This window comes from Guyanagaster necrorhizus (genome assembly GCF_019112545.1).
Source record: "Guyanagaster necrorhizus MCA 3950 unplaced genomic scaffold BT62scaffold_12, whole genome shotgun sequence".
Lineage (NCBI taxonomy): Eukaryota > Fungi > Basidiomycota > Agaricomycetes > Agaricales > Physalacriaceae > Guyanagaster > Guyanagaster necrorhizus.
This window is the reverse complement of record NW_025064891.1, coordinates 1,090,537-1,115,408: the sequence shown is the minus strand read 5'-3', so window position 1 is coordinate 1,115,408 and position 24,872 is coordinate 1,090,537. Positions and strand designations below refer to the sequence as shown.

At 47.6% G+C, this 24,872-nt stretch overlaps 11 protein-coding genes across 11 annotated transcripts; 4 read left to right on the top strand and 7 right to left on the bottom strand.

Annotated features, from left to right (window-relative positions):
• Positions 1 to 56: 56 nt before the first annotated feature.
• Positions 57 to 964, bottom strand: BT62DRAFT_1076130 (uncharacterized protein; the record flags this gene model as incomplete). The annotated part of the gene is made up of 2 exons (XM_043179182.1): positions 292 to 964; positions 57 to 233 (listed from the first exon to the last, which is right to left on the bottom strand). Exons 1-2 carry the CDS (start codon positions 697 to 699, stop codon positions 57 to 59), a joined length of 585 nt encoding a protein of 194 aa, XP_043040081.1. The 5' UTR covers positions 700 to 964.
• Positions 965 to 2,275: 1,311 nt separating this feature from the next.
• BT62DRAFT_932016 (Six-hairpin glycosidase) lies at positions 2,276 to 4,227 on the top strand. Its single transcript, XM_043186266.1, has 14 exons — positions 2,276 to 2,468; positions 2,525 to 2,605; positions 2,659 to 2,808; positions 2,858 to 2,932; positions 2,981 to 3,044; positions 3,092 to 3,163; positions 3,218 to 3,264; positions 3,324 to 3,336; positions 3,386 to 3,462; positions 3,514 to 3,534; positions 3,603 to 3,776; positions 3,839 to 3,854; positions 3,908 to 4,065; positions 4,126 to 4,227. Exons 2-14 carry the CDS (start codon positions 2,543 to 2,545, stop codon positions 4,207 to 4,209), a joined length of 1,014 nt encoding a protein of 337 aa, XP_043040080.1. The 5' UTR covers positions 2,276 to 2,468; positions 2,525 to 2,542; the 3' UTR covers positions 4,210 to 4,227.
• Positions 4,228 to 4,645: 418 nt separating this feature from the next.
• Positions 4,646 to 5,768, bottom strand: BT62DRAFT_894490 (uncharacterized protein; the record flags this gene model as incomplete). The annotated part of the gene is made up of 8 exons (XM_043183182.1): positions 4,646 to 4,821; positions 4,870 to 4,921; positions 4,976 to 5,030; positions 5,081 to 5,257; positions 5,308 to 5,375; positions 5,426 to 5,436; positions 5,489 to 5,561; positions 5,619 to 5,768. 8 exons carry the CDS (start codon positions 5,766 to 5,768, stop codon positions 4,646 to 4,648), a joined length of 762 nt encoding a protein of 253 aa, XP_043040079.1.
• Positions 5,769 to 5,890: 122 nt separating this feature from the next.
• Positions 5,891 to 8,855, top strand: BT62DRAFT_994162 (uncharacterized protein). The gene is made up of 12 exons (XM_043190454.1): positions 5,891 to 6,305; positions 6,360 to 6,470; positions 6,527 to 6,691; positions 6,751 to 7,067; positions 7,120 to 7,205; positions 7,251 to 7,419; positions 7,470 to 7,802; positions 7,851 to 8,043; positions 8,096 to 8,297; positions 8,351 to 8,416; positions 8,474 to 8,660; positions 8,715 to 8,855. Exons 1-11 carry the CDS (start codon positions 5,917 to 5,919, stop codon positions 8,603 to 8,605), a joined length of 2,163 nt encoding a protein of 720 aa, XP_043040078.1. The 5' UTR covers positions 5,891 to 5,916; the 3' UTR covers positions 8,606 to 8,660; positions 8,715 to 8,855.
• Positions 8,365 to 10,376, bottom strand: BT62DRAFT_949509 (S-adenosyl-L-methionine-dependent methyltransferase). Its single transcript, XM_043188108.1, has 13 exons — positions 10,287 to 10,376; positions 10,048 to 10,230; positions 9,828 to 9,996; positions 9,741 to 9,772; positions 9,587 to 9,685; positions 9,480 to 9,526; positions 9,404 to 9,428; positions 9,178 to 9,355; positions 9,106 to 9,134; positions 8,946 to 9,054; positions 8,825 to 8,900; positions 8,715 to 8,771; positions 8,365 to 8,660 (listed from the first exon to the last, which is right to left on the bottom strand). The coding sequence occupies exons 1-13, from the start codon at positions 10,329 to 10,331 to the stop codon at positions 8,618 to 8,620; spliced, it is 1,092 nt and encodes a 363-aa protein (XP_043040077.1). The 5' UTR covers positions 10,332 to 10,376; the 3' UTR covers positions 8,365 to 8,617.
• Positions 10,377 to 10,493: 117 nt separating this feature from the next.
• BT62DRAFT_894412 (uncharacterized protein) lies at positions 10,494 to 13,250 on the bottom strand (the record flags this gene model as incomplete). Its single annotated transcript, XM_043183177.1, has 8 exons — positions 10,494 to 10,742; positions 10,802 to 10,830; positions 10,943 to 11,019; positions 11,071 to 11,489; positions 11,547 to 11,875; positions 11,926 to 12,306; positions 12,355 to 12,407; positions 12,460 to 13,250. 8 exons carry the CDS (start codon positions 13,248 to 13,250, stop codon positions 10,494 to 10,496), a joined length of 2,328 nt encoding a protein of 775 aa, XP_043040076.1.
• A 712-nt stretch (positions 13,251 to 13,962) lies between these two features.
• BT62DRAFT_932011 (carbohydrate esterase family 8 protein) lies at positions 13,963 to 15,357 on the bottom strand. Its single transcript, XM_043186265.1, has 6 exons — positions 15,083 to 15,357; positions 14,910 to 15,032; positions 14,719 to 14,851; positions 14,574 to 14,663; positions 14,173 to 14,522; positions 13,963 to 14,116 (listed from the first exon to the last, which is right to left on the bottom strand). The coding sequence occupies exons 1-6, from the start codon at positions 15,214 to 15,216 to the stop codon at positions 13,978 to 13,980; spliced, it is 969 nt and encodes a 322-aa protein (XP_043040075.1). The 5' UTR covers positions 15,217 to 15,357; the 3' UTR covers positions 13,963 to 13,977.
• A 129-nt stretch (positions 15,358 to 15,486) lies between these two features.
• Positions 15,487 to 17,370, top strand: BT62DRAFT_932009 (pectin lyase-like protein). The gene is made up of 8 exons (XM_043186263.1): positions 15,487 to 15,517; positions 15,563 to 15,670; positions 15,729 to 16,001; positions 16,061 to 16,221; positions 16,286 to 16,629; positions 16,681 to 16,808; positions 16,862 to 17,055; positions 17,112 to 17,370. Exons 3-8 carry the CDS (start codon positions 15,770 to 15,772, stop codon positions 17,274 to 17,276), a joined length of 1,224 nt encoding a protein of 407 aa, XP_043040074.1. The 5' UTR covers positions 15,487 to 15,517; positions 15,563 to 15,670; positions 15,729 to 15,769; the 3' UTR covers positions 17,277 to 17,370.
• Positions 17,371 to 17,485: 115 nt separating this feature from the next.
• On the bottom strand, positions 17,486 to 18,638 carry BT62DRAFT_932008 (uncharacterized protein). Its single transcript, XM_043186262.1, has 3 exons — positions 18,507 to 18,638; positions 17,657 to 18,454; positions 17,486 to 17,575 (listed from the first exon to the last, which is right to left on the bottom strand). The coding sequence occupies exons 1-2, from the start codon at positions 18,604 to 18,606 to the stop codon at positions 17,787 to 17,789; spliced, it is 768 nt and encodes a 255-aa protein (XP_043040073.1). The 5' UTR covers positions 18,607 to 18,638; the 3' UTR covers positions 17,486 to 17,575; positions 17,657 to 17,786.
• Positions 18,639 to 18,828: 190 nt separating this feature from the next.
• BT62DRAFT_980761 (uncharacterized protein) lies at positions 18,829 to 19,942 on the bottom strand (the record flags this gene model as incomplete). The annotated part of the gene is made up of 9 exons (XM_043189536.1): positions 18,829 to 18,899; positions 18,952 to 19,067; positions 19,123 to 19,172; positions 19,226 to 19,241; positions 19,296 to 19,346; positions 19,400 to 19,476; positions 19,526 to 19,607; positions 19,659 to 19,744; positions 19,796 to 19,942. The coding sequence occupies 9 exons, from the start codon at positions 19,940 to 19,942 to the stop codon at positions 18,829 to 18,831; spliced, it is 696 nt and encodes a 231-aa protein (XP_043040072.1).
• A 666-nt stretch (positions 19,943 to 20,608) lies between these two features.
• BT62DRAFT_127635 (uncharacterized protein) lies at positions 20,609 to 24,523 on the top strand. Its single transcript, XM_043179784.1, has 2 exons — positions 20,609 to 20,671; positions 20,724 to 24,523. Exon 2 carries the CDS (start codon positions 20,764 to 20,766, stop codon positions 24,439 to 24,441), a length of 3,678 nt encoding a protein of 1,225 aa, XP_043040071.1. The 5' UTR covers positions 20,609 to 20,671; positions 20,724 to 20,763; the 3' UTR covers positions 24,442 to 24,523.
• Positions 24,524 to 24,872: the final 349 nt, after the last annotated feature.

Genomic DNA, 24,872 nt, shown 5'->3' with positions numbered 1-24,872 from the left:
GTGACTACCGTTTCTCACTGAAGGAACCCAGACAATACTTTAAGATAGCGAGGAGATCATGCGGCGCGGGCCGCGTCTTTCGCGGACTCGCTTCGTAATTTTCCTATCGTCCGATCTTCCAAAAACCTTTTTGGGTCTCTGTGTATTCCAAGGGTCGTGTTAGGAGAGGTTAGGAGATCTAACCTCCGGAATAAATCGAGATTGGTGGGGCGCTTTTCCGCTGGACCTTCCAACTATGAATTGTTCAAGTCGCTTTCAGACAATCATAAATGAAGAGGTGGTGTCACATACCTTCCATCGAGGGAGCCACGTCGTCATACGCACAACTACATAATTGGAGTCTGTGACAATAACAAACTGGGGCCTATCCAAAGGATAGGCATGGAAGGTTAAGTTAACATCTGTCTTGTACAGGAATTGACGATGCTTCCCATCTCGTAGGGTCATCTCTATTTCCTCCTTGTGGATTTCAGTTAGCCCGTGAATCGATTCCAACTCTGCCCGTTGACTCGTCCTAGGGCAACCGGGATCGATAGAATCATCAATTGGGATCCGCCCTCGATCTTTAGAAATGCGGCTCACGACTATGCCTATTTCATAGGTCGCACTGGGCCGACCATTGTTTGAGTAGGCGCCATCTGTGAATACCAGCTTGTCGGTAAGACAAGGGTCCACAATTAGTTTGAACGACCCGTTCATGACGGAGGAAGCGAAGTACCGGCGTATGCAGTAGGAATATTAAATGATGAGGGCATGGGTGCTTTTTTAGTTCGAGTCTAAGATGAATCTGCGATGGAGAATCCTGTGGTCGTCCATGGGCAAGAGCCAGGTATACAAAGTCGACAGGTAAAATAGCGAAAGTGGCTCATTTGCCAGAGTATGATGACGAGGTATCTTGGCGATTGTGAGGGGTCAATGAAGGGTGACTGTAGTCAATTCCATGGAGAAAATCCCTTCCTGTGCCTGGTTGCTGATAAGGGTTCCATGCTTATCTCGAAGTTAATCATTTTTATAATTCAACTTGTGCCCTTAGTTCAAACCTACCGCATGGACTGTTTGAACCATCGTACTCATCCAACATTGGAGTTCGGGGAATATTATATTTTGATTATATTCCGTTCAATACGTCATTGGAGGCGCAGAGGGATGCCGACGGAGTATCTCTATTGACGACGATATCGACTCCGATGTTCCCAGGGCCAGTCAGCGGGCCGAGCTTTTGCGGCATTGGAATGCTTAGAAAGGCTACGCGAAGAAGAGACATACATTGACGAATGGCCACCAACCTAGTAGTAGGAGACACAAAAAGGTCAAGTTCAAGACCCACAAACCAGTTGACCCAAAGGACCCTAACACCTGGATAATCGTCACCGACTCTGAGTACGTCGTCCTCAGTATGATTGAATATATCTACAAGCGGCGGGTGCGTAGGCTCGATATATGCGGCAAATTCATCTGTTAATTGCAGCCCAGAGCAATGGATGGCGAAATTCCCAAGGCAAGAGGGTAGCAAATTTGGATCTTGTCATCAAATTGGACGATGCTTTCAAGCGTATACAGCTAGAGAGAATTCAAGTAAGATTCTGGTACATACCCCAAGACTCAACAGCGAAGTCGACGGACTCACCAAGGCTGCTGCTCGCTGCAGGGCCTTGTAGATTGTGCGTTGTCCCCATTCTTTCCTAAATTTTAAACATCTGATTGCATGCTACCTTCTAGTACTGTTGTACACATATGCTCACGTGAAGAGGAAACGCCAATCGTGGATTGTTTTCTTTCTCTTTCAATTTGGTAATTATAGAATAGTGACCATGCGTCGACCAGGTCCTCAAACATTCCATGTGCTGACTACAAGTTTGCTTTCATCTCAAGGTATGCAGCATCTGTAAAATACGATGAAGAATCATATCGAGCCAGTAACGTGTCTTGGCAATGACCTTTCGGAGGACTTCTTTTCTTGCACGCTTCTTCAAATAGGTGAACACGCATCTCTTTGATCATTAAACATTCACAACACCGAAGGCGCTCCACGTCTTATTTTGGCTTCCAATCACGGACTTTCTGTATTCATGTATCCGATGGGTTCAGGGTACCCTTTGTCTTGCTAATCAGAGTCTTTCAAAGACGAATAATTATACCCTGTCAAGTTTTCTGTAACTCGTGACGACGGCCCGGGAGTGTCTGTCATCAACTCTTCTATCATGGCCTGAACTTCTTGATAATAATAGGACCTGGACTTCAACGTCTTGTGGTCAACGTCGGTTCCGAGCTCCCACTTCGTTCTTAGATAAGCGAGCGTCATGCGAGGTCGAAAACAGGTGAACTCCTTCTCCGTTTCCAGCCTCGAGACGATGAAAACTTTCATTTTCCTCTCTCTCTTCCTTCTTTTAATTGCTAGTGACCGTGCGCTAGGGCACTTTTCCATCAAACCTGCGCGTACATGTCCAAAGATAACACGTACTGCGTTTGTTCGTATTCTCCTATCTCCAGTAAAACTACACACCGATGTCTTATCGCTTCACAGGAAGTGACGCATCATCTAATGAACAAATACTATAACTCGACTTCTGGTCGGCTAAACGGTGGTTCTGTCTGGACCGACGCCGTGAGTGTCTTCGCAATTGTTCAATCTTTCCTATCATAGCTTAATAATTACAGAACGCGCTTGAAACAGTGCACATGCTCATGTTGCAAAACAGACGGTCGGACTGGGACGGCGTTGCCGACAACTCTTATCTAGGCCGACACGCTTTGAACACATCGTCCGACTGGCAAGCCTTTACGGGCGGTTACAATGACGATGCCGGTGTAAATTTAAATGTTTTTCGTGGATTATTGCTTCTCAAGATTTTTTCAGTGGTGTATCCTTGATATATGGGCCATGGCCGACTACAAGATATTCAGAGGCGAGGACGGCGTGGAAGACTACTTCGTAAATATTTTTAAGAACTCGCTTCCGTATTGTTCTAATGCGCTACAGATAAGCGCTGGTCAGCTCTACGACAAGATGGCGGAGAACTGGGACGATACCTGTGGGGGTGGAGGTAACGAAGCTCCGCAATGCTGTGTTTATCCACCTGAATTTGGACAGTGTGGTGGACAACTGATCACGGCTACAAGAATGCGATCACGAACGAACTTTTCTTGACCGTTTCTGCACAAGGTCAGTCGGATACGATGAATTGGAGGAACCAAGAAGTCATCAAGTCTGGCCCAGGATATCTTAGGTTCGGCAATGAAACATACCTGGAGAATGCGAAAAAGGTAAGATGGCCGAAAATCCTATCATATTGGACGCAGCATTCATCGAACAATTCATGCAGACATGGACTTGGTGTACTTCTATAACAGATGAAATGACCTAGTTGTTGATGGTTTTATGCAGTAGAAGCCTCGGGCATGCGCAACGCAGAGGGTCTCTACAATGATGGTTTGGATGATTCTTGTGTTAACAACGGCGAAGTACGTGGAGAACTCTGTGAATTCAGTGGGGCTCTCTGATTCCTATTGCAGACTACATGGACTTACAATCAGGTGCGCTCAATGTCTCATGAACATTTACTGACGCAGGTTTATTTACGACGGTTGGCTCGCCTCCCCAGGGCGTTTTGGCGTCGGGTCTCGGCGCACTCTGGAAAGCCACAGGAAATAGAACTCTCTTGGACGAGGCTGAGATAACTCTGGACGCGACGATCAAGGATATGACCGTGAACGGGGTGTTGAAAGAATCATGCGATAGCGCCATCGAAACTGATGATCCTTGTGACACTGACCAGGTTGGCTCGTTCATCTCACCATTGACGTGGATGTAACACTAAGGCTAATTTACCTCTTCGAGCAAACGTTCAAGGGATGTCTGTGCTTCACCCCATGCGCCTGTCGTCTGACTGCTGTACATTATAGGGAGTCTGGACCAAGCATTTACAGTACTACCTCATTCTTACGAATGAGAAAGAGAAGATAGCCAAATATGGTCCTTTTTTGGGAGCACAGAGCCATGCAGTGACCAAGTACGCAACGAACGTGACAAACGATATTAGTAACTTGTGGTATGCACCAGATGAGGTGGGTAGTGTTCCTGCTTTAGTCATGTCTTTTACTGTAACTGATTGAGCAAAACTAAAGGGTGGTGCGATATATAACGTTAAGAGTTTACCTAGTGGCCTTATGGCACATATAGCTGCAGCTCAATTCGCTAGTTGTTACTGAGCCAATACAGGTGCTGTCATTATATTTCCAGTGAAGCTTGCAGTGATATCAAGGCCAAGGTACCTAAGGCTACTTGGCACCACAATACGCCGGCAGCTATAAGCACGTAAATAGTTCAAGTCGAGTAGAATGATTAATTGAATTTCAATAATAGGACATGAGTCAATACATATAGCAACAACCCAAAGCTCTGTAAATTCATTCCAGAAGATAGATATTTATGTACATAGCGTTTTGTTGGAGGCACTTGATCACAACGTTCACCATTTATCTGTCTTGCGCGTTGCTTAGAAGGCGTAGAATGTTGAGGACTGCATGAAGGCGAGCGATCAGGACAGAGAAAAACAACCAACAGTTCACACTTGCATAGATTGATGAAGCTGTGAAAGAAAATGATTCGTCAGCATGGCCAACATGGCTCACATATTCGAAAAGCTTACTCCAGGTAAAGGCTGATGGATCCCATGATGTACTCGTCTGGTGATAATTTCGCATTGATCAGGTAAGTGTCGTAGACGACATATCCGCTGAAAAGCAGGCATCCGAAGATAGCGTAGATGAGGTCCATAGTGCGTCCGAAGGGGATGAAGATACCGACAAAGCCGGTCATGCCTGTGGCACACGTTACTAAGGGAGAGAAAATCGATGTTGCATACATACACAATGCGATGAGACCACCGAAAAGGAAAGGACCCATCCCTTCAAAGTCATACTAAGGCACACGAGGCGTTAGAGAGCGAACCACGTTACAAGATCTGACCCATACCTTTGATTGGAAGGTGAACAGGGTTAGACCGATGAACACTCCCAGAGTGATGAGCCTAGATAAATAATCAGCTCAATTCTTTCAATAGGTTAACAGAAAACTGACAAGGCTTGAATTACAATGTCAGTTCGATAGAAAGCAACTACGACTCCAAGTGTGAAAGCCTCCAAAACAGTAAAGGTCGAAAGTAATAGGAGATTAAGGGGGTGATCATGGCGCTTCCAGTATAAGAATCCGAGGTTGACGAGTGTCCCGAAGAGAGGTACATAGAAGGACCAGGAGCTAGAGGACGAATCAAAACAAGAACAGGTTGCTAACGTGTTGCAACTTACTGCGAAACAACCCAACCAATTGCGGAGGGAGACTGAGACATGACCCCGGAGACGATACATGTTGCAAGCTTAAACAGTCATTGAAAGACGAAACAAAGCAAGGCGGCTCAAGGCTTACTATTTGACAGACTGAATGGATCTCAGCACTGCGGTGCCTTAAAGGGAGCTGTGATGCACTCACTAAGGATAGTGTACACTTTGCGAACGAATGCTCTTCGGATCTCCGGTGCGCTTTCAGCTACACTGACGCCGTACTATTAAATGCCAAGGATTCATGAAAACGCCCATAAATGCTGTAAATGGCGGCTTACCTTGAAGTCGTCGGGGAGGTCGCCGCTCTCAGGCTGGTCGTAGAAAGCACCGCCTGAGCTGCTGCCAACGAGGGGCTCGCGAGGATCGTTGCTGCGATTGGGCTTGGAAGTAGAACCGTAAGAAGGAGGAGGAACTGGATATTGACTCATGATGGTTGTATAGTACGATCGTTTACAGCGCCCCTGGAACTTGCCCTGTTCGTATGTAAGCGAACCACGTGCAATGCCGTCACACTGCCGGCAAGAAATTGAAATTCCCTAAAAAATTTGCCCTTCCATTCAGCGACCGCGTTGGTCGATGTTCACCTTGCGACAATGTCCAAGCATCGTTCGTGGATACGCGTCTGTCGCTAAAAGGCTTCAGAAAATCGCTTATAAGCTCCAGCCACCTCCACCTCTACTACCGTGGCAGGAAAACGCGATCGCATCCTTCAAGGAGGTCGTGGATAATGGCGAAGAAAGGAAGCTGTTGTTCAATATTCAAACTCAAATGGAAATGACGCACATTTTGAGAGAACTGCCCCAACACATTCCTCGGACCGATGAGAAGAATACCATCCTGGTATTATCTATCGCGGAGAAGCGGATGTTTGAAGTATTCAAAATGCTGGAAACACGATATCCGGACTGGAAGGTTGTATGGGAAGGTCCACACGGGAGACCGATGGCCCCTGCGAATGCAGACTTGTAAGTTCGGCTTCCTTCAATAATGATACAACTGACAGGTTTATCTACTATCAGGATGTTAACGACAGTAAGGGGATTTACCAAGGAGGAGTGTTTCAAGAAACTTCTAAATTCGCGTGTACAAGCTATCATTCTCGACGAAGCCCAGCATGGCGCGAAATCATTGTCGGTACTCCAATGGTTATGTGGATTGTAAACCTTCTTACATGTTTTCGAAAAAGTTGGGACCGGCTTTCATGGCGATTCAGTGCCAACGATCCCTTCCCCTGGGTCATTGGTCTGACATCCTTGCATCCCAAGCAACTTCAAGCCCCCATGGAAATGAACGCGCACTTCAAATCCCCCTTTTTCAGACACGATCTACTCGACGAATGCAAGGAAAAATGGTCTGTGATCATGTTCTTGATACAAAACCGTTGGCCTGAAGTTGCCTCTAATAATGCAGGACGCCCGAAGTGCGATTTAGTACCGTACCGACGCACATAGGTTTGACGGGGCTTGAATCCTGGAGATCAAAGTTCAGAACAGAGGAACTCTCCCCACTGATGTCGGCGCCCGGCGTCATCTCGACCATTGTGAACGCATGGGCAGAACGCTCTGCTTCGAGGAAGTCGACCATCGTACAATGTGTGGACTCGTCTCATTCGCAGGCGCTGGTGGATACTTTCAAAGAGCACCAAGTCGACGCTAGGGTCCTCGGAGAACAGGGTGAAAACTTGGAAGCTTTTAGATCAGGCGAATTTCCTGTCCTTCTTGTTGAAGGTTCGTTGAATATATCTCCGTTTTGAATATGTCAATCTCATTTCTTTCATAGATGCACAGACAGTTACAAATGCTAATCATGTTGACATGGTAATTCTCGCTAACCCAGTCACTGCCCCAACTAGCTTTCACCGGATGGTAAGAGATTCATCTCACCCGTCTTACTGTAACTCATTGACCTAGTATTCAATGGGCACAATGGCATCTCCCGAATCAGGCAAAACGGACTGTCATGTGGTGGAGATTGTCGACACAGCACGTAAACAAACTGGTGGCCTACAGTGGGTCCCAAGCCCTATAGCATATACACTGCATACCTGGACAAGATTGGACCCAGACCAGCAGTTAACTAGTGCGCCAAAAAATGCTTAATTTTCATCCCATTTACTCTTTATTTCACAGATGCCTCTATCGATGATATCAGGGACCTTATAGGAGGACCCTCCTACGCCACATTGCCGAAGCCCAAAACTCTGCTTCAGAGAAGACGAGAACGAGCACAGAAAATTCAGGAGCTCCAACAAGATATTTCCGTAACGGAAAGCGGCGAGCGTTCTCCACCGGATGACTTAACCCCCGTATCAGACGACGACATTACTGAAACTGATCTGCAACGAGACCTCAGAGTTCTTAACTCTATGAAGGAGGTTACGTGGTTCCACTGCGGTAGATTTGTGTATGTTTCTGATTTGGGCGAACGGGGCTATATCGTAATCGCTGCAATCAACCCGAACGGTAGGTAGAATCTTCCTTTCAGATGCCTGGTGACTGATGGCTTTGTAGATAATCTTCTGCAGCGTCGATATCGTGCTATCCATGATCCTCATCCCCTCGACGGTGGCGCCATTCTCCAAATTGCTAGCAAACGGGCAGATATTCTCCTCAATCTAGTCAATTTAACACCTGAAGAAGGCGTTTCACTCACCAAAGTAAAGAGCGTCGCTTGGAACTACATTACCGTGGCCATGAAGATAAGGTGAGCACTCACATCTTTTGCAAGTCGAGCTATATGTTGACACTCGATCAAGATCGACCACTCTGAGATCATGGCAACGGATGGGCCTTTCCTCTCGACAAACGACAGCTATCAAGCGCCTTTGGCCGGTGGAAAGGATTGATAATGTCCGCTTCCGGGGAGAAGGGATACCCAGGGATGAATTTCTGACTTGGATGTCTCGCCTCAACGGGTCATCTCTGTTGGCTTGTCTACGAAGCGGTATTCCTGATGAGGTATGCATATGCTCCATATGATCCCATGCAAAGAATATAACCGCTATCTTCAGGAGTATGCCTTTTTATCCGAGCAAACGATTTTACAGGTTGCAAACAGGATGCGAAAGGGATCGAGGGTAATATCTATCGCTAATCTAACAAAGGGCCTTTTATTGATTATCCTGATACAACAGAAGTGGGACATCGTTCGAACCGTGAGGGTTCTCAAAAGAGAGACTAAACGGAGAAGGAAGGAAATGAAGAAGAAACGTCTGAAAGAGAAGAGAGAAGCTCAAAGAGAACGTGCTTCGAAGGCAAAAAAGTAGCTGCTCATCTTACTAGTTGTTCTTCGCCTTGAAGAGGTAGTGACCAACGCCCCATCTGCGGATAGGGCTTTGGAACTAAGTCAGAAAGGATGGTGAGGAAACGACGTACTGTTGTCCATTGTCCATATTGAACAGCTCGGAGCACGCCATGTAGAACACGCGGAACCTGTACAGCCTTGCGTTTAGCTGGGATTTGTGTATTCACGCCAAAGTTTAGACCTATAAAAAGCCTTGACTCCTTCAATTGGATCTTTGCCTTTGGATATAGCATCTTCTCGGAGTTCCTTTAAACAAGCTGAGGAGGTTACTCTCTTGCTCTGGAGAAGAACACGCAGGGCACCTGTTGCATTCTTGTCTTGCAGTCCTAACCAATCTTCTAGCGTTCTCGAGTAGTTGGTTCCTGATAAGTACCAACTTCGAATCAGGCTGAGATCAGACTGGAAGTATAGCTAAAAGAGTCATGCAGTTGTTATCACTCCCGTAGGACGTCAGGAACTTACCAAAAGGTCGTGAGATGGCATTGTTCCGCCTGGAACAGGTCAGCTCAGAAGGTATTTAAGGCTGAATCTTACCGGAGAAGAAATTGCGCGCCATCCAACCATCACCTTCCTCGAAGTGGTACGGCGTGATACGATGGCAGAAGATATGGACGAACAACAATGCCTCGTCCGGATGGTCGACATCAGAAGGCCGCAACCAGCTTGACACTTTCTTGAGCAGCACTTCATAATTCTTCATGTGCTCAAACATCTGAGACTCATGTCAGGAAAGAAATGTAATCAAAATCAAGCCTTTAACCTCGATGGAGATAATTCTGTCAAACCTACGGCGAGAGATTCAGACCCATCAGCGATATATTATGCTCGATACGTACTGCCTCGACTTGGAGAAATCGAATGTATTGATGTCCGCCGTAATGATCTGTTGACGTGTTCGTTACTACGCAACCTTCATGTTCGGTTGGAACTGAAAAATCCCTACCTCTACGTTGGAGAAACCACGCTCCTTTGCCGTTGCATCTATATGTGCCTTCTGAGTAGCAGAATTAGAAACACCGGTGATCTTTGCGTTGGGATATTTCTACATTCGAAGTGGAATCTCAAAGTCAAATCAACGGGACGCTGAACATTCGTACCTTTGCTAAGAAGAGACTCAAGCTACCCCAACCTGTTTCATATAATTAGCTTGCTCATATGTTAATGATTTTTTCTTGGCAGTATACCGCATCCCAGGTCCAAAATTTCCAGCCCATTGCGCAACTCGGCCTTTTGGCAGTAGCTTTCAAACATGAGAATTTCAGCTTCTTCAAGGGTCTCCCTTCCGGTTGGATATAAACACGAGGAGTATTTTCCACATGGACCCAGCGTTGATAAAATAAACCTGGTCGAGACCTATCGATGTTAGTAGCAAATAGACATAAGAAACATGAATTATGGAGATACCTCATAGTGCTGTTCGTTCGCCTTTTCTGGAACGTCCGCAATCGTCGTCCTCGCGCGAACATCCTCTATCCACTTCATCTTGGCGGCATGATTAGCTTCGAACGACCCCAGATCTATTTCACACAGCCTTTGGCGACAAAGAGCGCGTATGACGTGTCGCAGGATGAAGTCTGGGATCCAACCCTAGCCTAGAGTTGCAGCAACTCTTGATGCGGTGCTAAATGTGAAGATATGTATACCTTGTCAAGGAGGTTGTAACCTACGTCAAGGATAGCATTCAACATTGCTTCCCTAAATTTGAATTGGTGGTCGAAGTTCGTGGACAAATCGTGATTCGTGATCTGGAAATAGTCCTGATCGATTCACTAATCGGTGATGGTTACGGTTCGCTATTCCGCGGAAAATCAGCAAGCCTCCTAAGTAGATGATACATTTCCGGGATAATATTACATGGAAGCATTACTATCGTACATCTCATGTGCGTCCAGGTAAGCCCGCAGCATAGTGGGATGGACACCATCATATATCTTCGCATCCAAGTACGACTGCTTGAAATGCGCAGACACAGGATCAAACGCATTCCTCAATGCAGACAGGACGGCACTGGCAGTTTTTTGCAAGCTCCAAATGGTTACGGTCTTTAGGCGTCGATTCATATTGGCTTCAGTGACATGATAAGCCAAGGCGTCATACATCTACGATTGGAAGTGATCAATACATATTTTAAAGCTGTAAGGTGGGAAATTAATTCCACCTTTAAAGAAATTTCATCCATGAGACCGGCTGAACAAGTACGTCAATCTCGCATATTGTGGAGTCAAATATTATGCTTACAGTCCCAGAGCTGTAGAAATAATGGTCAAATGGATGCTACGCAGATAGATTAATCAGCTACTCACAGTCCATGAACCATCAAAATCGTCAAGGCTTTTAACGACTCGACAGTGTATTGGAACTAGGGTTCTGTTTGCACTGCATTCGACAAGTGAATAAACTATTAAGTCAGGCACCAAAGAATCTTACTTCATGAATGCAACAATGGGTCTGACCAGAGCATTGTTGACATAAGATAGATCTCCTGTAAATATTGGGATAGCAGCTTTGACATCCCTAAATCGTAAATCGATATCCACTATAACGCTTGGCATATTCCGTCCCTCGTCCTCACTCGGCAAAATGTCTTCCGGGGCGGTAAGCGGAGGCTTGACAAGCTCTCTTTGACCAGGTATCAGATCCAATGCTGGGTTTGAAAATGATGTGGTAATAGCGTCGGCAATTTCTCCTAGAAGAGCGTTAAACTGTAGACTATCGTTCGGATCTCGAGGGAACTTGATATCAAGCACAGCATCCACTTTGCCAGACGTTATCCATGAGATTGGACCCTCCATTGAGGTTGAATGTTGCAGATGATCGACATTCACACCATCAATCCTAATGCGGGACTGCGGGAAGATGATCATTATAAATATGCGGTGAAGCGGTCAATGAAAGGACCTGACCATGAGTGCCCAGTCACCGTCTTTGAGATCCCTCTCAGTAGTCCGACCGATACTCTGCGGTTTGTGCAAGCTGAAAAGACAATTGTCAAATTGACCAACAACATTCTCGGCGCAGAGGAAGTCATAGAATAGCCATCGCTTCCTAAAACAGCGGATATCGGCGCGGAATATGGATGCTGTATATGGGCGAAAACCTCCCGGTTGATACACAGTAATGAGAAGATCCTCAATCTGCAGAGATTTCAATTCAAAATCTCCTGGTTGATATTTGTGTCGATAGTCTGCAGGGTTCCATGGATTATCTGGGTCCCACGTAATGGATCTGCGATCTAGAAAAGGTTGTCAGCGCAAATATAAAGATTCTCTGAAGTGAGCACACCAAGGACCCCACGGACGCCTTTCACAACCGCATCTTCCACCAAGCCCTTGCCGTCAAGCCATCTCCAAAGCGATAACGTCACGTCGATAGAATCAACATTAAGATCAAACATGGCCCAATTAACATCATCTTCAGAAATGCTGAAGGCTTCCTCCTCCTCCACTCCGTGATTAGCCGGATGATCACTGACATCGTAACCGAGTGCAGCTGTATGTCCAATGCTTTTGCGTGAAGGAGTGGAAGTCGTCGGCCGTCGAGAAATGTAGACATTCTTAAACGATATACGTGAATCCTTCCACTTCGGTACTATGGCAGACTCAAATATGATGGTGACGCCAGTTTCTGATGTGAGATAATCACTAATGGCGCGAGCAACGAAGTCTAGAGAGAAGATTCAAATCGGGTCAAGGACGATGCTTGCCCACTTACTTTGCAACCTCAGACTATTGGCAATGGCAAAGATTACGGAGAAAAAGGTCGTGCTGCAGATGATAAGTTGGAGGTAGAACAAGAATAAGAAGGAAGACAACATACGTTCCGATCAGTATCCAGATTGTCTGGCTCATTACGAACCAAGTCACGAAGGCCGAGATGTCATCGGCGTTAAACTTTCGAAACGACTTGATTGTAAACCATTTGAAGCGGACATTCATCCGCTGCCAGAACCCATTAGCCACCTTCAGAAAATCGTCTCGTGTAGGTCGATGAAGGTGAGGAAGAGAAGCCGCTAGACGCCGAAAGAGTCGCGAATAGTCCTCTACGTCATATGCAGGAGAGTATGATCCTTGTGTTTCCGCGTGAAGGGGGTCTGACTCGTCCTGAGGGGGGAGGGTACGTGATAGCGGAGGGTACGAGGGTGGTACTTTGGATTGAGAAGAAGATGGGTGGCGAATCCCGGAAGAAGACTCTGAAATTTCTTTGTCAACCTGTCCGGAAGTTTCAACATTTCTCCCTGTAACAGCATGTTCATCATCCAATAAATCGCTCGCGACGGTGGATGAAGATTTCCCAGATATGTGGGAAGGCTGCGTGTCCTTGGACGGCGGTGGACTAGGAGTAGAAGAAGCCGAAGACTTGTCAGGTTCCCTCTGAGCCCGTTCTGCCTCAGTCTCACCACTGGAATTGCTTTCTTCCCGCCCTGCATCCGAATTGTGATTTTTGGATTGAGGAGAGGAAGACAACAGCGGCTCTTCAGAGTTTGTCTTGGTAGATGAAAAGGGGTCTTGCTCTGCAATATTTGTCTTCTCGTGTAAAGCTTCACTGGACCTCTGGGTATGTCTGTTCCCAGATCTAGGGGGTTCGTCACCACCCACTAACGTAGACATTATCGACGATGCCTGAAAAGAAGGCGAAGACGGCCCAGGAAGTTCAGGAGGTCGAGGAGCATGATTCTTGAAATCTGAGATAGGCAAGGGATCCTGAGGGTTCTCTGGAGACCCATCATTGACCATACCCCATGATTGGTTACGAGATGTCCGTGACCGTGATACTACACATGTAGAATGAAAATAATGAACTTGTCCTAGGGCGCAGGTCAGTGACAATGTGCTTCCAAAAGATCCTCTCCGCGACAACGGTGAGTTCCTGCGTGGCTTTGGAATGAATGATTCTTTCGAGGACGCCCAACGAGAAGCAATGTGGACTTGGAAAAATTCACGAATAATGCCATACCGGTCGCAGTTCGCCTGATTTGACCGTCCTAATGGCGTGGAAAGGGTCCGTCCTATAAGTCGTCCGCTTGTGAAAGAGGTGAGAGACATCGCGTCTCTCGACAGGAGTGGTCGAACGACCGAGATAGAGGTTCATAGCGAAAACGGAGAAACTTCCGTCGTCTGCCGGAATTGGCAAGCACGACCATACAGATTCGGGCCAGACACCGGTACCTCTGAGAGAACGTCATCAGAGGAACTTAGTGTTGAGAAACTCAAAAGGAGCAATTGTCATTTGTTTCCTTCGCAGCAAGACTGCTTAGGGTCATTCAGATATCATCACCAGAAAGTGCACTCTGAAGAATACTCAAGTAATTATTAATAAAGGCTCGGACATAATACATCAGTACGTCGTGTCTGTCCAGCTCTTCCAATCCGAGCCCAAAACAGACGACTTGGAAATAGCCGCAGAGGTAGGTGTGTAGTAAAGGCGTTCAGAAGTATCTGAACCAGCACCCGTGTTGCCGTACTCGGAAAATATCCTACGAGATCGTCATGGAATCAGAAGTGCTACATCCCAATAAAATCGTGTGCGTACGGCGTTGCGTTGGCTGCCAAAGTGGTATAGCCTTGTGGATTGATCAAATCTGGCAATTCGCTATTCTGGAACACAACCCGTGCTAGGGCTCTCCAGGGGCGTCCTAGATACACCTTTTCCGTTAAGTCGCTCGTAGTGGAATTGGCTTGGACGACCACGGAGCTATCGATGACATAGTAGCTAGAGTCCGATGCTTCCTCGCGAGAATTTGCTGTAATTGCCCCACCACCATTGCTTGCAAGTGTACACTCGCCAAACCACGCTGAAGAATCTCCATAGATGTAGTCAACTGCGCCTTCAATATAGCAGTTGCTATAGTATTGATAGCCACCGTCTGCCAAAAGTGTGTCCTGACACAATATGAGAACCCACATTGGAACGGAAGAGGACGAACATATAACCTGGTAGCCCGTGAAATTAGAACCGTAAAAACCTTGCTTATTACCTCGAGCGGCAACTGCGGTCGCCTGCTTGCCTTTCCCGTAGGTATTCTACACGAAAGACGACGATTAAAAGGCACAAGACGGCAAATAGGAATGAACTTACCTCAACGATACAATTGTAAAGGTTGAAACCATCTTTTTCGGCTCGAAGCGTTGCACATGCATCATTACCGCCATTATCCTGAGCATTCAAGTTGTTTGTAATGGTCACAACATTCGACTTGTAGGTGCTGGTGCTGTCAAATCAAAAGTCAAACGGGATTGGGCAATTTCTCTTAAATGACAAAGGCACACTCTTCCGTGTAGCACAGCATAGTGACATTCGCAACACCAATGCTCACTTGCTCATTATATGTGCCTGGATATATAAAGATTGTCTCACCACCGGAGAGCGTGGTCACGGCTGCACTAATTGTACTGCAACGAGATGTAAGCGTACGTCAGATAACCTTCTAAGTCCTACGAACCTGTATTCTCCGCTCTCTGTATCGGACTGTCGCACGACAACAGCGCCATCTGGGGGGGAGGTCCTGGACGCCGCAAACGTGAGAGAAACCCACAAAAGAAGGTAGCAAGGTAGTAGACAGCTGGCGTTAATCATCTCGAAAACTCCTGACCTGCCTGAAAAAGCCTTAAATCTGGTAGAGTCTAAGCCACATTGTCAGCTTCTGTTTATGAGGAATACACAAAGCATCCGCGTTGTCTCGAGCATCATGCGATTGCATGTAACGCCGAAGAGATTCAAAAGTCAAGGCAAAGCATAATTTTCCGCGAACACGTGAAGAGGAGCGGTCCGTCCTTCCGGCCGAGGTCTAACCGCACATTTTCCCAGCATTGTCCTGTTTTTCACTTTTCACGCGTCTTCGTCCATGTACTGCGTACAATTGACGCTGATACACAAAGTATTCGTTTCTCATACGCTAAAAATACTTAATTTCTGTTGTCAGGAAGCACTCGCCCAGGAGAACAAAGGCATTTCATTCTCGCACGGAAGAAACCTGGTTTCCAGCACTGCGAATAGAAGAACTCTCTCTCTTGGAGAGCTCAAAGTCCATGTGCTCAGGTCCATTTCTAGATTAATGACGGCCCGCCTCACTATGAAACCCGTTCTAGGCATTCCTTTAAAGACTGACACGGCCCGTTTAACTGCAAAAATGCTGACCCTCCTTATTCTGTTATTCTCACTCTCTTTGTCTCGTGCCTTTGCCTCCCTAGGGCCAACGCCGTCTCTAGCCAAACGCGCTACTTGCACGCCTGCTAGTGCGCAGTCATCTTCCACAGACGATGTTCCCGCTATCCAGTCCGCCTTCGCTACGTGTGGGGATGGGGGAGTGATCGTCATTGCGGCCGACACGACCTATGCTATTCGTAGCACTTTGTCCTTTGGTACGATTCTTCTTTTTCTTACTTGCGTGTGTGCCATGGTCGAAAAATTTGCACTCTAGCCGGTTGTAAGGGATGCGAGTTCCGTGTCGAAGGAACCATGAAAGTCTCCTCTGACACCGATTATTGGAATGGTGTAACAGCTGTTATCCTACTTGATGGTATAAGCGGTGCGACTATCCATTCGACTACGGGCTCCGGGTTAGTCGACGGTAATGGCCAGGTAAGCAAGATCACACCATTACGCGATCGAAGAACAGATCTATCGGTTAAATATTTTTTCCCAGCCATTCTGGGACGTGTTCGCGAACAACAGCGATTTCGACAGGCCTACCTTGATGTATATCGATGGCTCCAGCGATATAACAGTTGAAAATCTCCGTTTCAAAAACGCTCCCAATGTGTTCCATTCTGTCGTTGGCGGATCCACAAATATCCTGTATTCGGGCTTGACTCTCACGGCGGCCAAGGCTGAAGATGACGGTGCCGATCCTAAAAATACGGATGGATTCGATGTTGGCAAGTCGACATATGTCGAAATCACCAACATCACCGTTAGCAATCAGGATGATTGCGTTGCTTTCAAGTCTGGGGCAAATTATGTTACAGTCACTGACATCACTTGCAAAGGGTCAGTAAATCGAAGTGAGATACGAGAAAGAGGACTCATATTTTCTCGTAGGTCTCATGGTCTGTCTGTTGGAAGTTTAGCCGGCGGCGAAGGCTCAACGGACACCGTAACAAACGTCTATGTCAATCACGCAACCATGACAGATTCAACGAAAGCAGTTGGAATCAAACTATACCAAGGTGAACATATCTGACTTTAATTGCCTCACCGACGTTAACCCACATTCGCTTAGGCGGCTCATCTCACGGAACGGCCACTGTAAAAAATGTTACTTACAACGACATCACTGTTGATGGATGCGACTACGCCGCCCAAATCCAATCTTGCTATGGCTCTGATACCACCGCAGAATGCACTGCTGCGCCATCAACGGCTACGCTGACTGATATCTATTTCACTAATTTTAAAGGCACAACTTCAGACACGGTATGGTTCTAGTAATCTCGCATTCCTACGTTGGAATTTTGACGATGTCTATGTAGTACGACCCCGTCATTGCCAATCTTAATTGTCCCGGTGCCGGTACTTGTGATATCTACTTCAGCAACTTCAGTGTCTTGGCTCCTTCAGGCGGTGCTGAAGTTTTGTGCTCCAACATCGACAACAGTGATTTCGGCCTGTCATGTTCAGGTAGCGCATCTGGATAGATATATGTAGTATCGCAGATGAATTGTTATAAGACTATCCTGTCAGCAATAAATAAATGCCCATCAGGAATGTGAAGGTAGAACAAGACCGATTACCGACGCATACGCGAAAGAACCAAGCTCGTAGTGTGTCTTCTTGTTCGAATTGCTCCTTACAATGAGACTGCTCGACGACGTTGCTCTTTATTGATCCAGTGAATAGCAAAGACCTAGCATGCAGACATATTCGATATCTATTGCATTTCTTATCCACCTTAGCCTACGTCAAATGGGTATAAATCCTACGACTCAAAGGCAATCTGTTATAGATGAGGATAAGCTAGTGAAATCTCAAAGAGAAAGGATTGTTACTCCAGCCCCAGCCGAAGAAAACGTATTACCCGGACTGACAAAAACCACGGAAGTCCTCCTTGTTACTGCTCCATGCAGCACGCGACAAAGCGAGTCCCCAATCTTTCAGACTACCAACATCAGAATACATCAGAATAAAAGGGTGAGCTGGTGTGCAATTCAGATGATCATCTTGTCGTCATCAGAATCTTCTCCATCTTTCTCTCCAGCGTGTGGTTTCGAGCCAGGCTGTTCCCTACAATGTACGCATAGCTTCATCTTCGACCAGACCTCCCTTGCCGACTCGGAAGCAACGTTTCTTGCCTGTACCAAGTTTTTCTCATCAAACCCACCTGAAAATGACCGCCAATTGGTCCAAACGCACTTGACGCGCTCTTCAAGTCCGTCAGCAAAGAGGAACGCGAAGCATCCGCCCGCATCTAAAAGTGCTGCCTCTTCGCTGGATGGATCGATGACGAATTGCTTCGACGAAGCCAACCGGCCAACGGTGACAGCGCAAACTATGCCTTTCATCGGTATAGAAGCAGCATTGAGAAAGGCGAGCGTGCTGGCATTGATCATCGTTGCTGTCAGACCGTCTTTCCAGGATTTCGACGGTGAGCTGAGGGCCTGGACAACCAGCTGGATGAGCGTCCTAGGGTTTTGGGTGAGGAGTAAGGATGGTGTTAAAGCAGAAGCGATGGCGGATGCTAGTGATTTGGATTCCGTCGCTGAAACGTTGGAAAGTGGACGCAAATGAACGTCCAGCGTAGCTTTTGAGGGATTTTCGGCAGATAGGCGAGCTTCAATGGGTCCTGAGAGCGTCGCCAGTGCTAGATATTCGGGTCCTAAAAATGATGTTGAGCAATGGTCTTACCAGTGTTTTTGAAGGAGACCTACCGAAGCCAAACCGTGCAGACCCATCCACGCGAGCTAAATTGTCAAAATCGACAATCAAATCGCGCAAGTCATTTCTTTTTCGTCCGTCGCGTCGGGACATGAGATCTTCAAAGGCGGAGATGGACGAGAAAGCGGTGCCGTTTGTTGTTTGTTGCCTTCGTCGGGAAGTCGGGCCGGGGTGTCCTCAGCTAGCGCTCGGTTTTCAACGTTTCAACGGATATATGTATTGGGGCCAAAACAAAATACAATACACATTTCGTATTCGTGATCGTAATCATTAGGATAAAACACAAAGAGTCTAAGTAGAAGGACAATAATGCGATCATTCAAAGAAGGTCAAGTCGATAGTGGCTGTTACAGTCAACATCTTGACAACGCCGTCAATAGCAATACCTACGGACTGTCGGTCAATATGATGTTTAGAGTGAATTGACAATTTACGCACCGTGATTAATGCCTTCCGATCCAGCCTGCAACAGTCCGGTAAGGTTGGTCACTTCCGTCACGTACTTCTGGCCCAAGTAACTGGGTTCTCCAGCAGCAGCGGCAACGAGTTCATCACTGAGTTGAGCCAAGTATTAGCACAAGAAAAATCAAGAACTGACTAATGACAAACCGGCCGATGTCGTATCCATCGGGAACGATGTTATGACTTTCACTCAGGTCCTAGAAGGACGGATTTCAATTATATGCTTCCTTGAGTTTCCCAAAAATCTTACCTCCTCTTTGGAGACACTGAAGAACATCAGGTCAGCTCATACGCCTACTGGCGAAGGTGACGACACTCACGCGAGGAACAGCGCGCCACTATCTGCATCCGGGCCAGTTTGAGGGAAAACACTGCTCCAGATTTAATTAAAAAAAACTCGATGCCAGAGTACTCGATGACGTACCGGAAATGATTTCCACCGGTTAAACTCTCTATGCATGTACCAAGGATGGGGATATCGAAATCCTGCCGGATGACAGCCTGATAGCAGGTTAATCGAAAGTGTTAGACAAACAAAAAGACAGCCCACCGTTTCGTTGACATCTCCTCGACCATCACCCAAGTTGGCGGACTGTGGTGTTCCAAGATGTTGGCCGAAGCATTCAATTGAGCTAGGAAACCGTAAGAACATGAAGGGCTCGAATCCATAAACACTGAGTCACAAGCCAAGGGCGCGGAAATAGTTGATAGCACCCAGGGGAGAATTAATGTCCAGGACGGAGGGCGTGCTCTTGGCGGATATAATGACCTGCAAGGAATTGAGAACAACGTTCCTGCAGATAACCAAGTGGCAACGTACATTGAGAGGCTCACCAAGTCCTGCAGAATTGTCAAGCATTGAGCCACCACTCAAGAGTGGATTATAAAAGTCCACATCGGCGGAGCGATGGGAGATGGGACCCGCGGAAACAGTGGGCAAGAAGAACGATAAAAAGAAAGACAACATCGTAGAGAACGAAAGAGGAAGAGAGACAAGACGAACGTGGGGGAAGAAACGGCGAGATATAGCTAGCCTGTGGGAAAAGCTTTTATAAATACTTCTATCCTATATGATCGTGGTTACTATTTTCGTGCATCACGGTAAATGAGCGGGATTGCCGGTACATCGTAAAGCTTGGATCGCTGTGTGAATGTCCCAAGGGAAAGTACCACATGGAAGATAGAATACAGATCACAGGCTTACGCATTCCTGCATTTCATGTGGTCTTGATCAGCTCGAAGGAGGTTCGTTCGGTACATCAGGAGCGACGCGTCAAACGTTCGTTGAGTTAACACATGTCGGCATCCGAGAGAAAAGATCGGTTTCTGGAGCATCATTATTCCTTCCGGTGCTAGGAAAGAGTGCGAGACTGGTAGCCCAGAGACCTGGAAACGTTTGTCTTAGGAACATGGAAGGCCCGGAAGGATAGTACAAGCTGATCGGCCCACAGAGAGTCCGCAGCGGAGATAAAGACAGAATGCTGAATGTTTATGCGACGCCAAATTTTCTCAGGACAAGATCCAGTCATCAGCAAGGAGTGAAGAAATCGAAGTAGTGGTCATGGTGGAGAGTAAGAAGGGTCACGTGCTCCCCATTATTGCGGCCGTAACCCTTTCGACGGAACAAAGACCAGTACCACGACCTATCTTATTCTTATATCTGTATCAGTTTATCACTGCAAGAGCCGTCCTACCAGTGGGTATTTCCTATTCTATACTTTCTGTCCATCTTATCTTTTCCCTTCCAGCACTTGCGTTTCCCTCCTTCAATTGAAGCGACTTTCCTTCATGGAGAATTCGACATTACCTGCTCCCACATTTACGGAATTCAAGTTCAGAGACATCGGGCGGGCTCCTGCGCTGCTTCATCGCTTTACTTCTACTCACTTGGGTGGGATTGAGCATTCTCCATCCCCAAGTCCACCACCTGAGGAGCATGCTGGTGCACCCAGCCCGTCCGTTTCCATATCTCGGCCGACTTTAATGCAAGTCCTTGGAACTTGCTCCAGCGACGTCGATGTTGCTGGAGTGGCGGCATCCACTTCGGGTGATACCATTCCGGGGCTCGCACTGCAACCGTCGCCCAGCATCACCCCTGAAGCTGTACCTTCTGTACCAACCTCCTCCATTGACAATGCTTTATTAAATACATCTGAATGGCAGCTCCGATATCCATCCTCTGAGCCACCGAAGTCTGACCCGCATACTACCCATCCCTCTTCCACACCGCTGCCTGCCCCCACTACAGATGCCGTCCGTGCCACTTCACATGATTCGGAATCGCAAGCAGAGAATTCTTTGGCGACTTTGATCAAGCTCAAAGACCAGCTCTTGTCTTCGTTGGCCTTCTACACCCCTCCAAACCCATCCACTGTGTTTCTTCTTGCCAAAGCATCCTGCGAACAGTCTTCTGCCGCCCTCGATGCCGCACAACGTGCTCATACATTGGCACAGCAGTTGTTGAGTTCTGTTCAAGAATCTGTCAATGTTGCTCAAGAGGCACTTTGCGCCGCTGAACGGGCCCATTCGCTAGCAGAGGATGCAACAGTTGCCATGGAAAAGCTCAAAACTGACAATGAGCCATGGAAGGTCCTGGAAGAAACCATTAGAAGTGAGATTGCGTCTTTGGATCAGTGGATAATGTCGGAGAAGTCTAGGTTATTAGCCGAGACGAGAAGACTTGCCAATAGTGCACGGAATTTGGACTCCGGCAATAACGCCTCGCGTAAGACACTGTTCGCCCCTAGGGCTACCCAACTATCGCGAGACTTCGTAAACAGTTTCGAACCGCTCCCTGACAGCGACGTTGTTATGGGCTCTCCCGACGATCATAATGTACAACTCCATCATGATGAACCAGTGGCGCCAGACGATGGCTTACGTCGCCGGCAGGAGATACAATGCAGGCTTGATGAAGAAATGGCCGCCGCCGAGGCCAAACGCGTGGAAGACGAAGTGCGAGATGTGGCATTGCGTAAGGACGAAGAGGAACGGCTTAAGAGGGTGAAGGACGCCGAACTTGCAGCTAGGCGGGCCCGAGAAGAGGAAGAGGCTGAAATCTTGCGGGCGAGAGAACAGCGAGACAAGGAAAAGAAACAACAGGCTGAAGATACAGAGGCTCGAAGGGCTGCACAGAAAAAAGAACGACGCGAGGCTGAGGAAGCGCTGGCTAACAGAAGCAGAGAGGTTGAGAGGAGACGGGCGCTCGAGTTGAAAAGACACCAGGATTTACTAGCTGAGCAGAAGAAGCAGCGTGAAGAGGTGCAGCGCGCCAAGATGCAATATAATCGGGTACAGGCCGCTCGGATAAATGCAGAGAGAGCGAAGGGACCGTCTACAGACAATGTGACCAGCTCTCCTCCGCCTCCTCATACTAGCTCGGCAATTCAGCAGTCGAATGGGCTTCCTCATCCTTCTGCTTCGGAAGCAATATCTATGAATGCAGCACCGATAATACTTTCCTCCCAACCTCAGGTGTCTTCTATACCATCATCTTCGCTTCCTATGCGTCGGCCTGCTACATCACCGGCGCCTGCTAGCACGCAAATTGGAAGTACTGGAGTCCAACAGATTGTAGATGTTGCCTTACCTGTGCAGGCAGTCAAGGAGCTTCCCGAGAAAGGGAACCGTCAGGCGCACTCAGGCGACGTGAAGTTGGGAACAATCTCTACACCTAGCACCGACCCGCCGCCGTCTTTAATCCACACTACCTCTCTTGGACTACGACCACGTGTGCCTGCGACGTCGCCGGTGCCTTCGACTCTGCCGCCAACGGATGCCATCAGAATGACGCATACCTTCCCGAGCATGCCCAACTCAAAAGTCTTATCAACAGCTTCCACCATTATCGATTCGCACACAGGCACCTTTGCATCCCAAAAGCCTACATCCGCTGACAAGCACAGTGTTCCCCCCATTGACCATCTTCCTCAAACTCCTCTCAGCCCACCAGATTCTGAGACCATGGTGCCATGTTTCTCCTCAGACAATGGCAATGTTCCCATTGTCAAGATGGAAGACATGGATGAGCTTTTTCATGTACAAGAGGCCAATATTCGGCATATCCGAGAGCGGAGTCGCGTCGACGCGTCGCAGATGGCGAGAATAGAGGAAGTCAGCCGTCAGAGTATTAACACCGTCTCTCAGCCTCCAAAGATTGCAGATGCTGTTTCTGTTTTCTCACCGCCTGTCCAAAATTCTCTTCCTCTCAATGCTGTGCCTGTCTCTACTCTACCTCCTTCTTTTGGCTCCATACGGACCCCAGATGTTCTTGCCTCTCAGAAGATTGCTGCCCAAATGCCCGTGAATCCTGTTGAATCAATGCCTGCTGCTGCACCAAACCCCCCTACTTTGTTCCGGAAGCCCCAAAAAGGCAAGGCTTCTAAAGCTTCTCCAGCGGATCAAATAAGCTCTCAGCCTTCCCGAGGGGACCAAAAAGCATCCTCAAAAAATGAATCAATGCCTCCGACCAACCCAAAGGTAGCATCGGCCCCAATCAATCAGAAGGCACCAGCAAAGGAACAAGCACCCGTTGCGGCCGCTTCTTGTCCTTCTCCCAACGCCGCTCCGGCAGCGAAGCCTTCCACTCAGAAGAAAACGCCCACAAAGCCACGATCAGCATCGCCACTGACAGTTCAGACAGACCACGGACGCGCCACTCATATCCAATCTTCATACCAATCAGGCCCTTCGACGTCTCGCGCACCCGAACCACGTGGACCATCGCCGATGGGACCGGCAGGTTTTCCTAGTGACAGCGGATGGCACAGTGCTCGCCCTGTCGACGAAAATGCCGCTCACGAGCGTCGTTCGTATGAATCTGACCGATATCCGTCTTCATCCCACAGACGCGGATGTTTCTCTCCCGCTCAGGATTATCCCAACGAGTCCAGTTCCAACTCTTACGATAGGCGTTATGATCATTACTCTCCCCCACCTCCACCGAGTCCCCGAGGCGGGTTCATGTCTCCGATGCCTCGCTCTCTTTCGCCAACTCCTGGTATGAAGCGGAGGCGAGAAGATTCTGCCTTTATTCGCAATCGTCGTCAGAGACAAGACGTTGATCCTTACAGCCGTGAACCAAGGTTAAGAGCAAGAGGCGTACCTCCACGACCCCAGACACCCCCTGCTGCTTGGAACCGGGACATCTCTCCACCCTCTCCACCTCCGACATTAGTTTCAAGACTAGGAGTAAACGCTGGTGATCCTGCTGTCGCAGATTACGACTACTCTGCCGTTACCACTTATCCATCTACATATTCCTACAAGACCAGCCGTCGACCTGACAGTCTACCTCCTCGGAGCAGCAACGACAGCAAGAATCCTCAGCTACTTGGACGACTTAGTAATGTATTCGGGAAACCCCCTCCTTCTCAACCAATGCGCGGTCGTAGAGGTCGAGGTGGAAATCCTAAACCCTGTTTGGCTGCTCGTATAGGTAACGCTGGTATCAATGACTCTTATTGATGAAGTGAGTTCGATATGTTGTAACCATGCCGGCGATTCGAATATATTTAACTGATTCAGACAATTAGATGTATATAAGTATAATTCTCTTTCATATTTCTTTGTCCTTTTGCTGCGGGTTCTGACTTGTGAAGCACAACGAACGTTCGACTTTTTCGACGGAATGCATTATCGACTTTTTTTGTTAACCCGATGTCATTGTATCATGGGAAATACACATTTCTGCCATACGATGCGAAGAGAGCAGAAACTGTCATACCAAAATGCAAATGAAGGGCTCTCCCCCCCCTACCAGCCCTTACCCTCCCCAACCCATGACAACTTCCATTGATCGGAGTTCGGTCGTCGCAAAGTATACATAAGCCTGTTGCGCGCAAGAAAAATATCTGAGGCTTGAGTTCTGCCAAGGCTCACTATTAGTGTAGTCGGTC

Excerpts from the sequence above, each read along its gene's own strand:
- BT62DRAFT_949509 (XM_043188108.1), bottom strand. The coding sequence starts at position 10,331 with ATGTTGAATGCTATCCTTGACGTAGGTTACAACCTCCTTGACAAG. Across the intron at positions 10,231-10,286 it reads GTTACAACCTCCTTGACAAG|GGTTGGATCCCAGACTTCAT; the intron begins GTATACATATCT and ends ACTCTAGGCTAG. Across the intron at positions 9,527-9,586 it reads GTGGTTTCTCCAACGTAGAG|ATCATTACGGCGGACATCAA; the intron begins GTAGGGATTTTT and ends ACACGTCAACAG.
- BT62DRAFT_994162 (XM_043190454.1), top strand. The coding sequence starts at position 5,917 with ATGTTCACCTTGCGACAATGTCCAAGCATCGTTCGTGGATACGCGTCT. Across the intron at positions 6,471-6,526 it reads CAGCATGGCGCGAAATCATT|TTGGGACCGGCTTTCATGGC; the intron begins GTCGGTACTCCA and ends TTTTCGAAAAAG. Across the intron at positions 8,417-8,473 it reads GGATGCGAAAGGGATCGAGG|AAGTGGGACATCGTTCGAAC; the intron begins GTAATATCTATC and ends CTGATACAACAG.
- BT62DRAFT_127635 (XM_043179784.1), top strand. The coding sequence starts at position 20,764 with ATGGAGAATTCGACATTACCTGCTCCCACATTTACGGAATTCAAGTTC.
- BT62DRAFT_932016 (XM_043186266.1), top strand. The coding sequence starts at position 2,543 with ATGAACAAATACTATAACTCGACTTCTGGTCGGCTAAACGGTGGTTCT. Across the intron at positions 3,463-3,513 it reads CTTGTGTTAACAACGGCGAA|ACTACATGGACTTACAATCA; the intron begins GTACGTGGAGAA and ends TTCCTATTGCAG. Across the intron at positions 4,066-4,125 it reads TGTGGTATGCACCAGATGAG|GGTGGTGCGATATATAACGT; the intron begins GTGGGTAGTGTT and ends GCAAAACTAAAG.
- BT62DRAFT_932008 (XM_043186262.1), bottom strand. The coding sequence starts at position 18,606 with ATGTCCCGACGCGACGGACGAAAAAGAAATGACTTGCGCGATTTGATT. Across the intron at positions 18,455-18,506 it reads GTCTGCACGGTTTGGCTTCG|GACCCGAATATCTAGCACTG; the intron begins GTAGGTCTCCTT and ends CATCATTTTTAG.
- BT62DRAFT_932011 (XM_043186265.1), bottom strand. The coding sequence starts at position 15,216 with ATGATTAACGCCAGCTGTCTACTACCTTGCTACCTTCTTTTGTGGGTT. Across the intron at positions 14,852-14,909 it reads ATGCTGTGCTACACGGAAGA|CACCAGCACCTACAAGTCGA; the intron begins GTGTGCCTTTGT and ends TTGATTTGACAG. Across the intron at positions 14,117-14,172 it reads TTGGCAGCCAACGCAACGCC|GATATTTTCCGAGTACGGCA; the intron begins GTACGCACACGA and ends ACGATCTCGTAG.
- BT62DRAFT_932009 (XM_043186263.1), top strand. The coding sequence starts at position 15,770 with ATGCTGACCCTCCTTATTCTGTTATTCTCACTCTCTTTGTCTCGTGCC. Across the intron at positions 16,630-16,680 it reads ACTGACATCACTTGCAAAGG|GTCTCATGGTCTGTCTGTTG; the intron begins GTCAGTAAATCG and ends ATTTTCTCGTAG. Across the intron at positions 16,809-16,861 it reads TGGAATCAAACTATACCAAG|GCGGCTCATCTCACGGAACG; the intron begins GTGAACATATCT and ends ACATTCGCTTAG.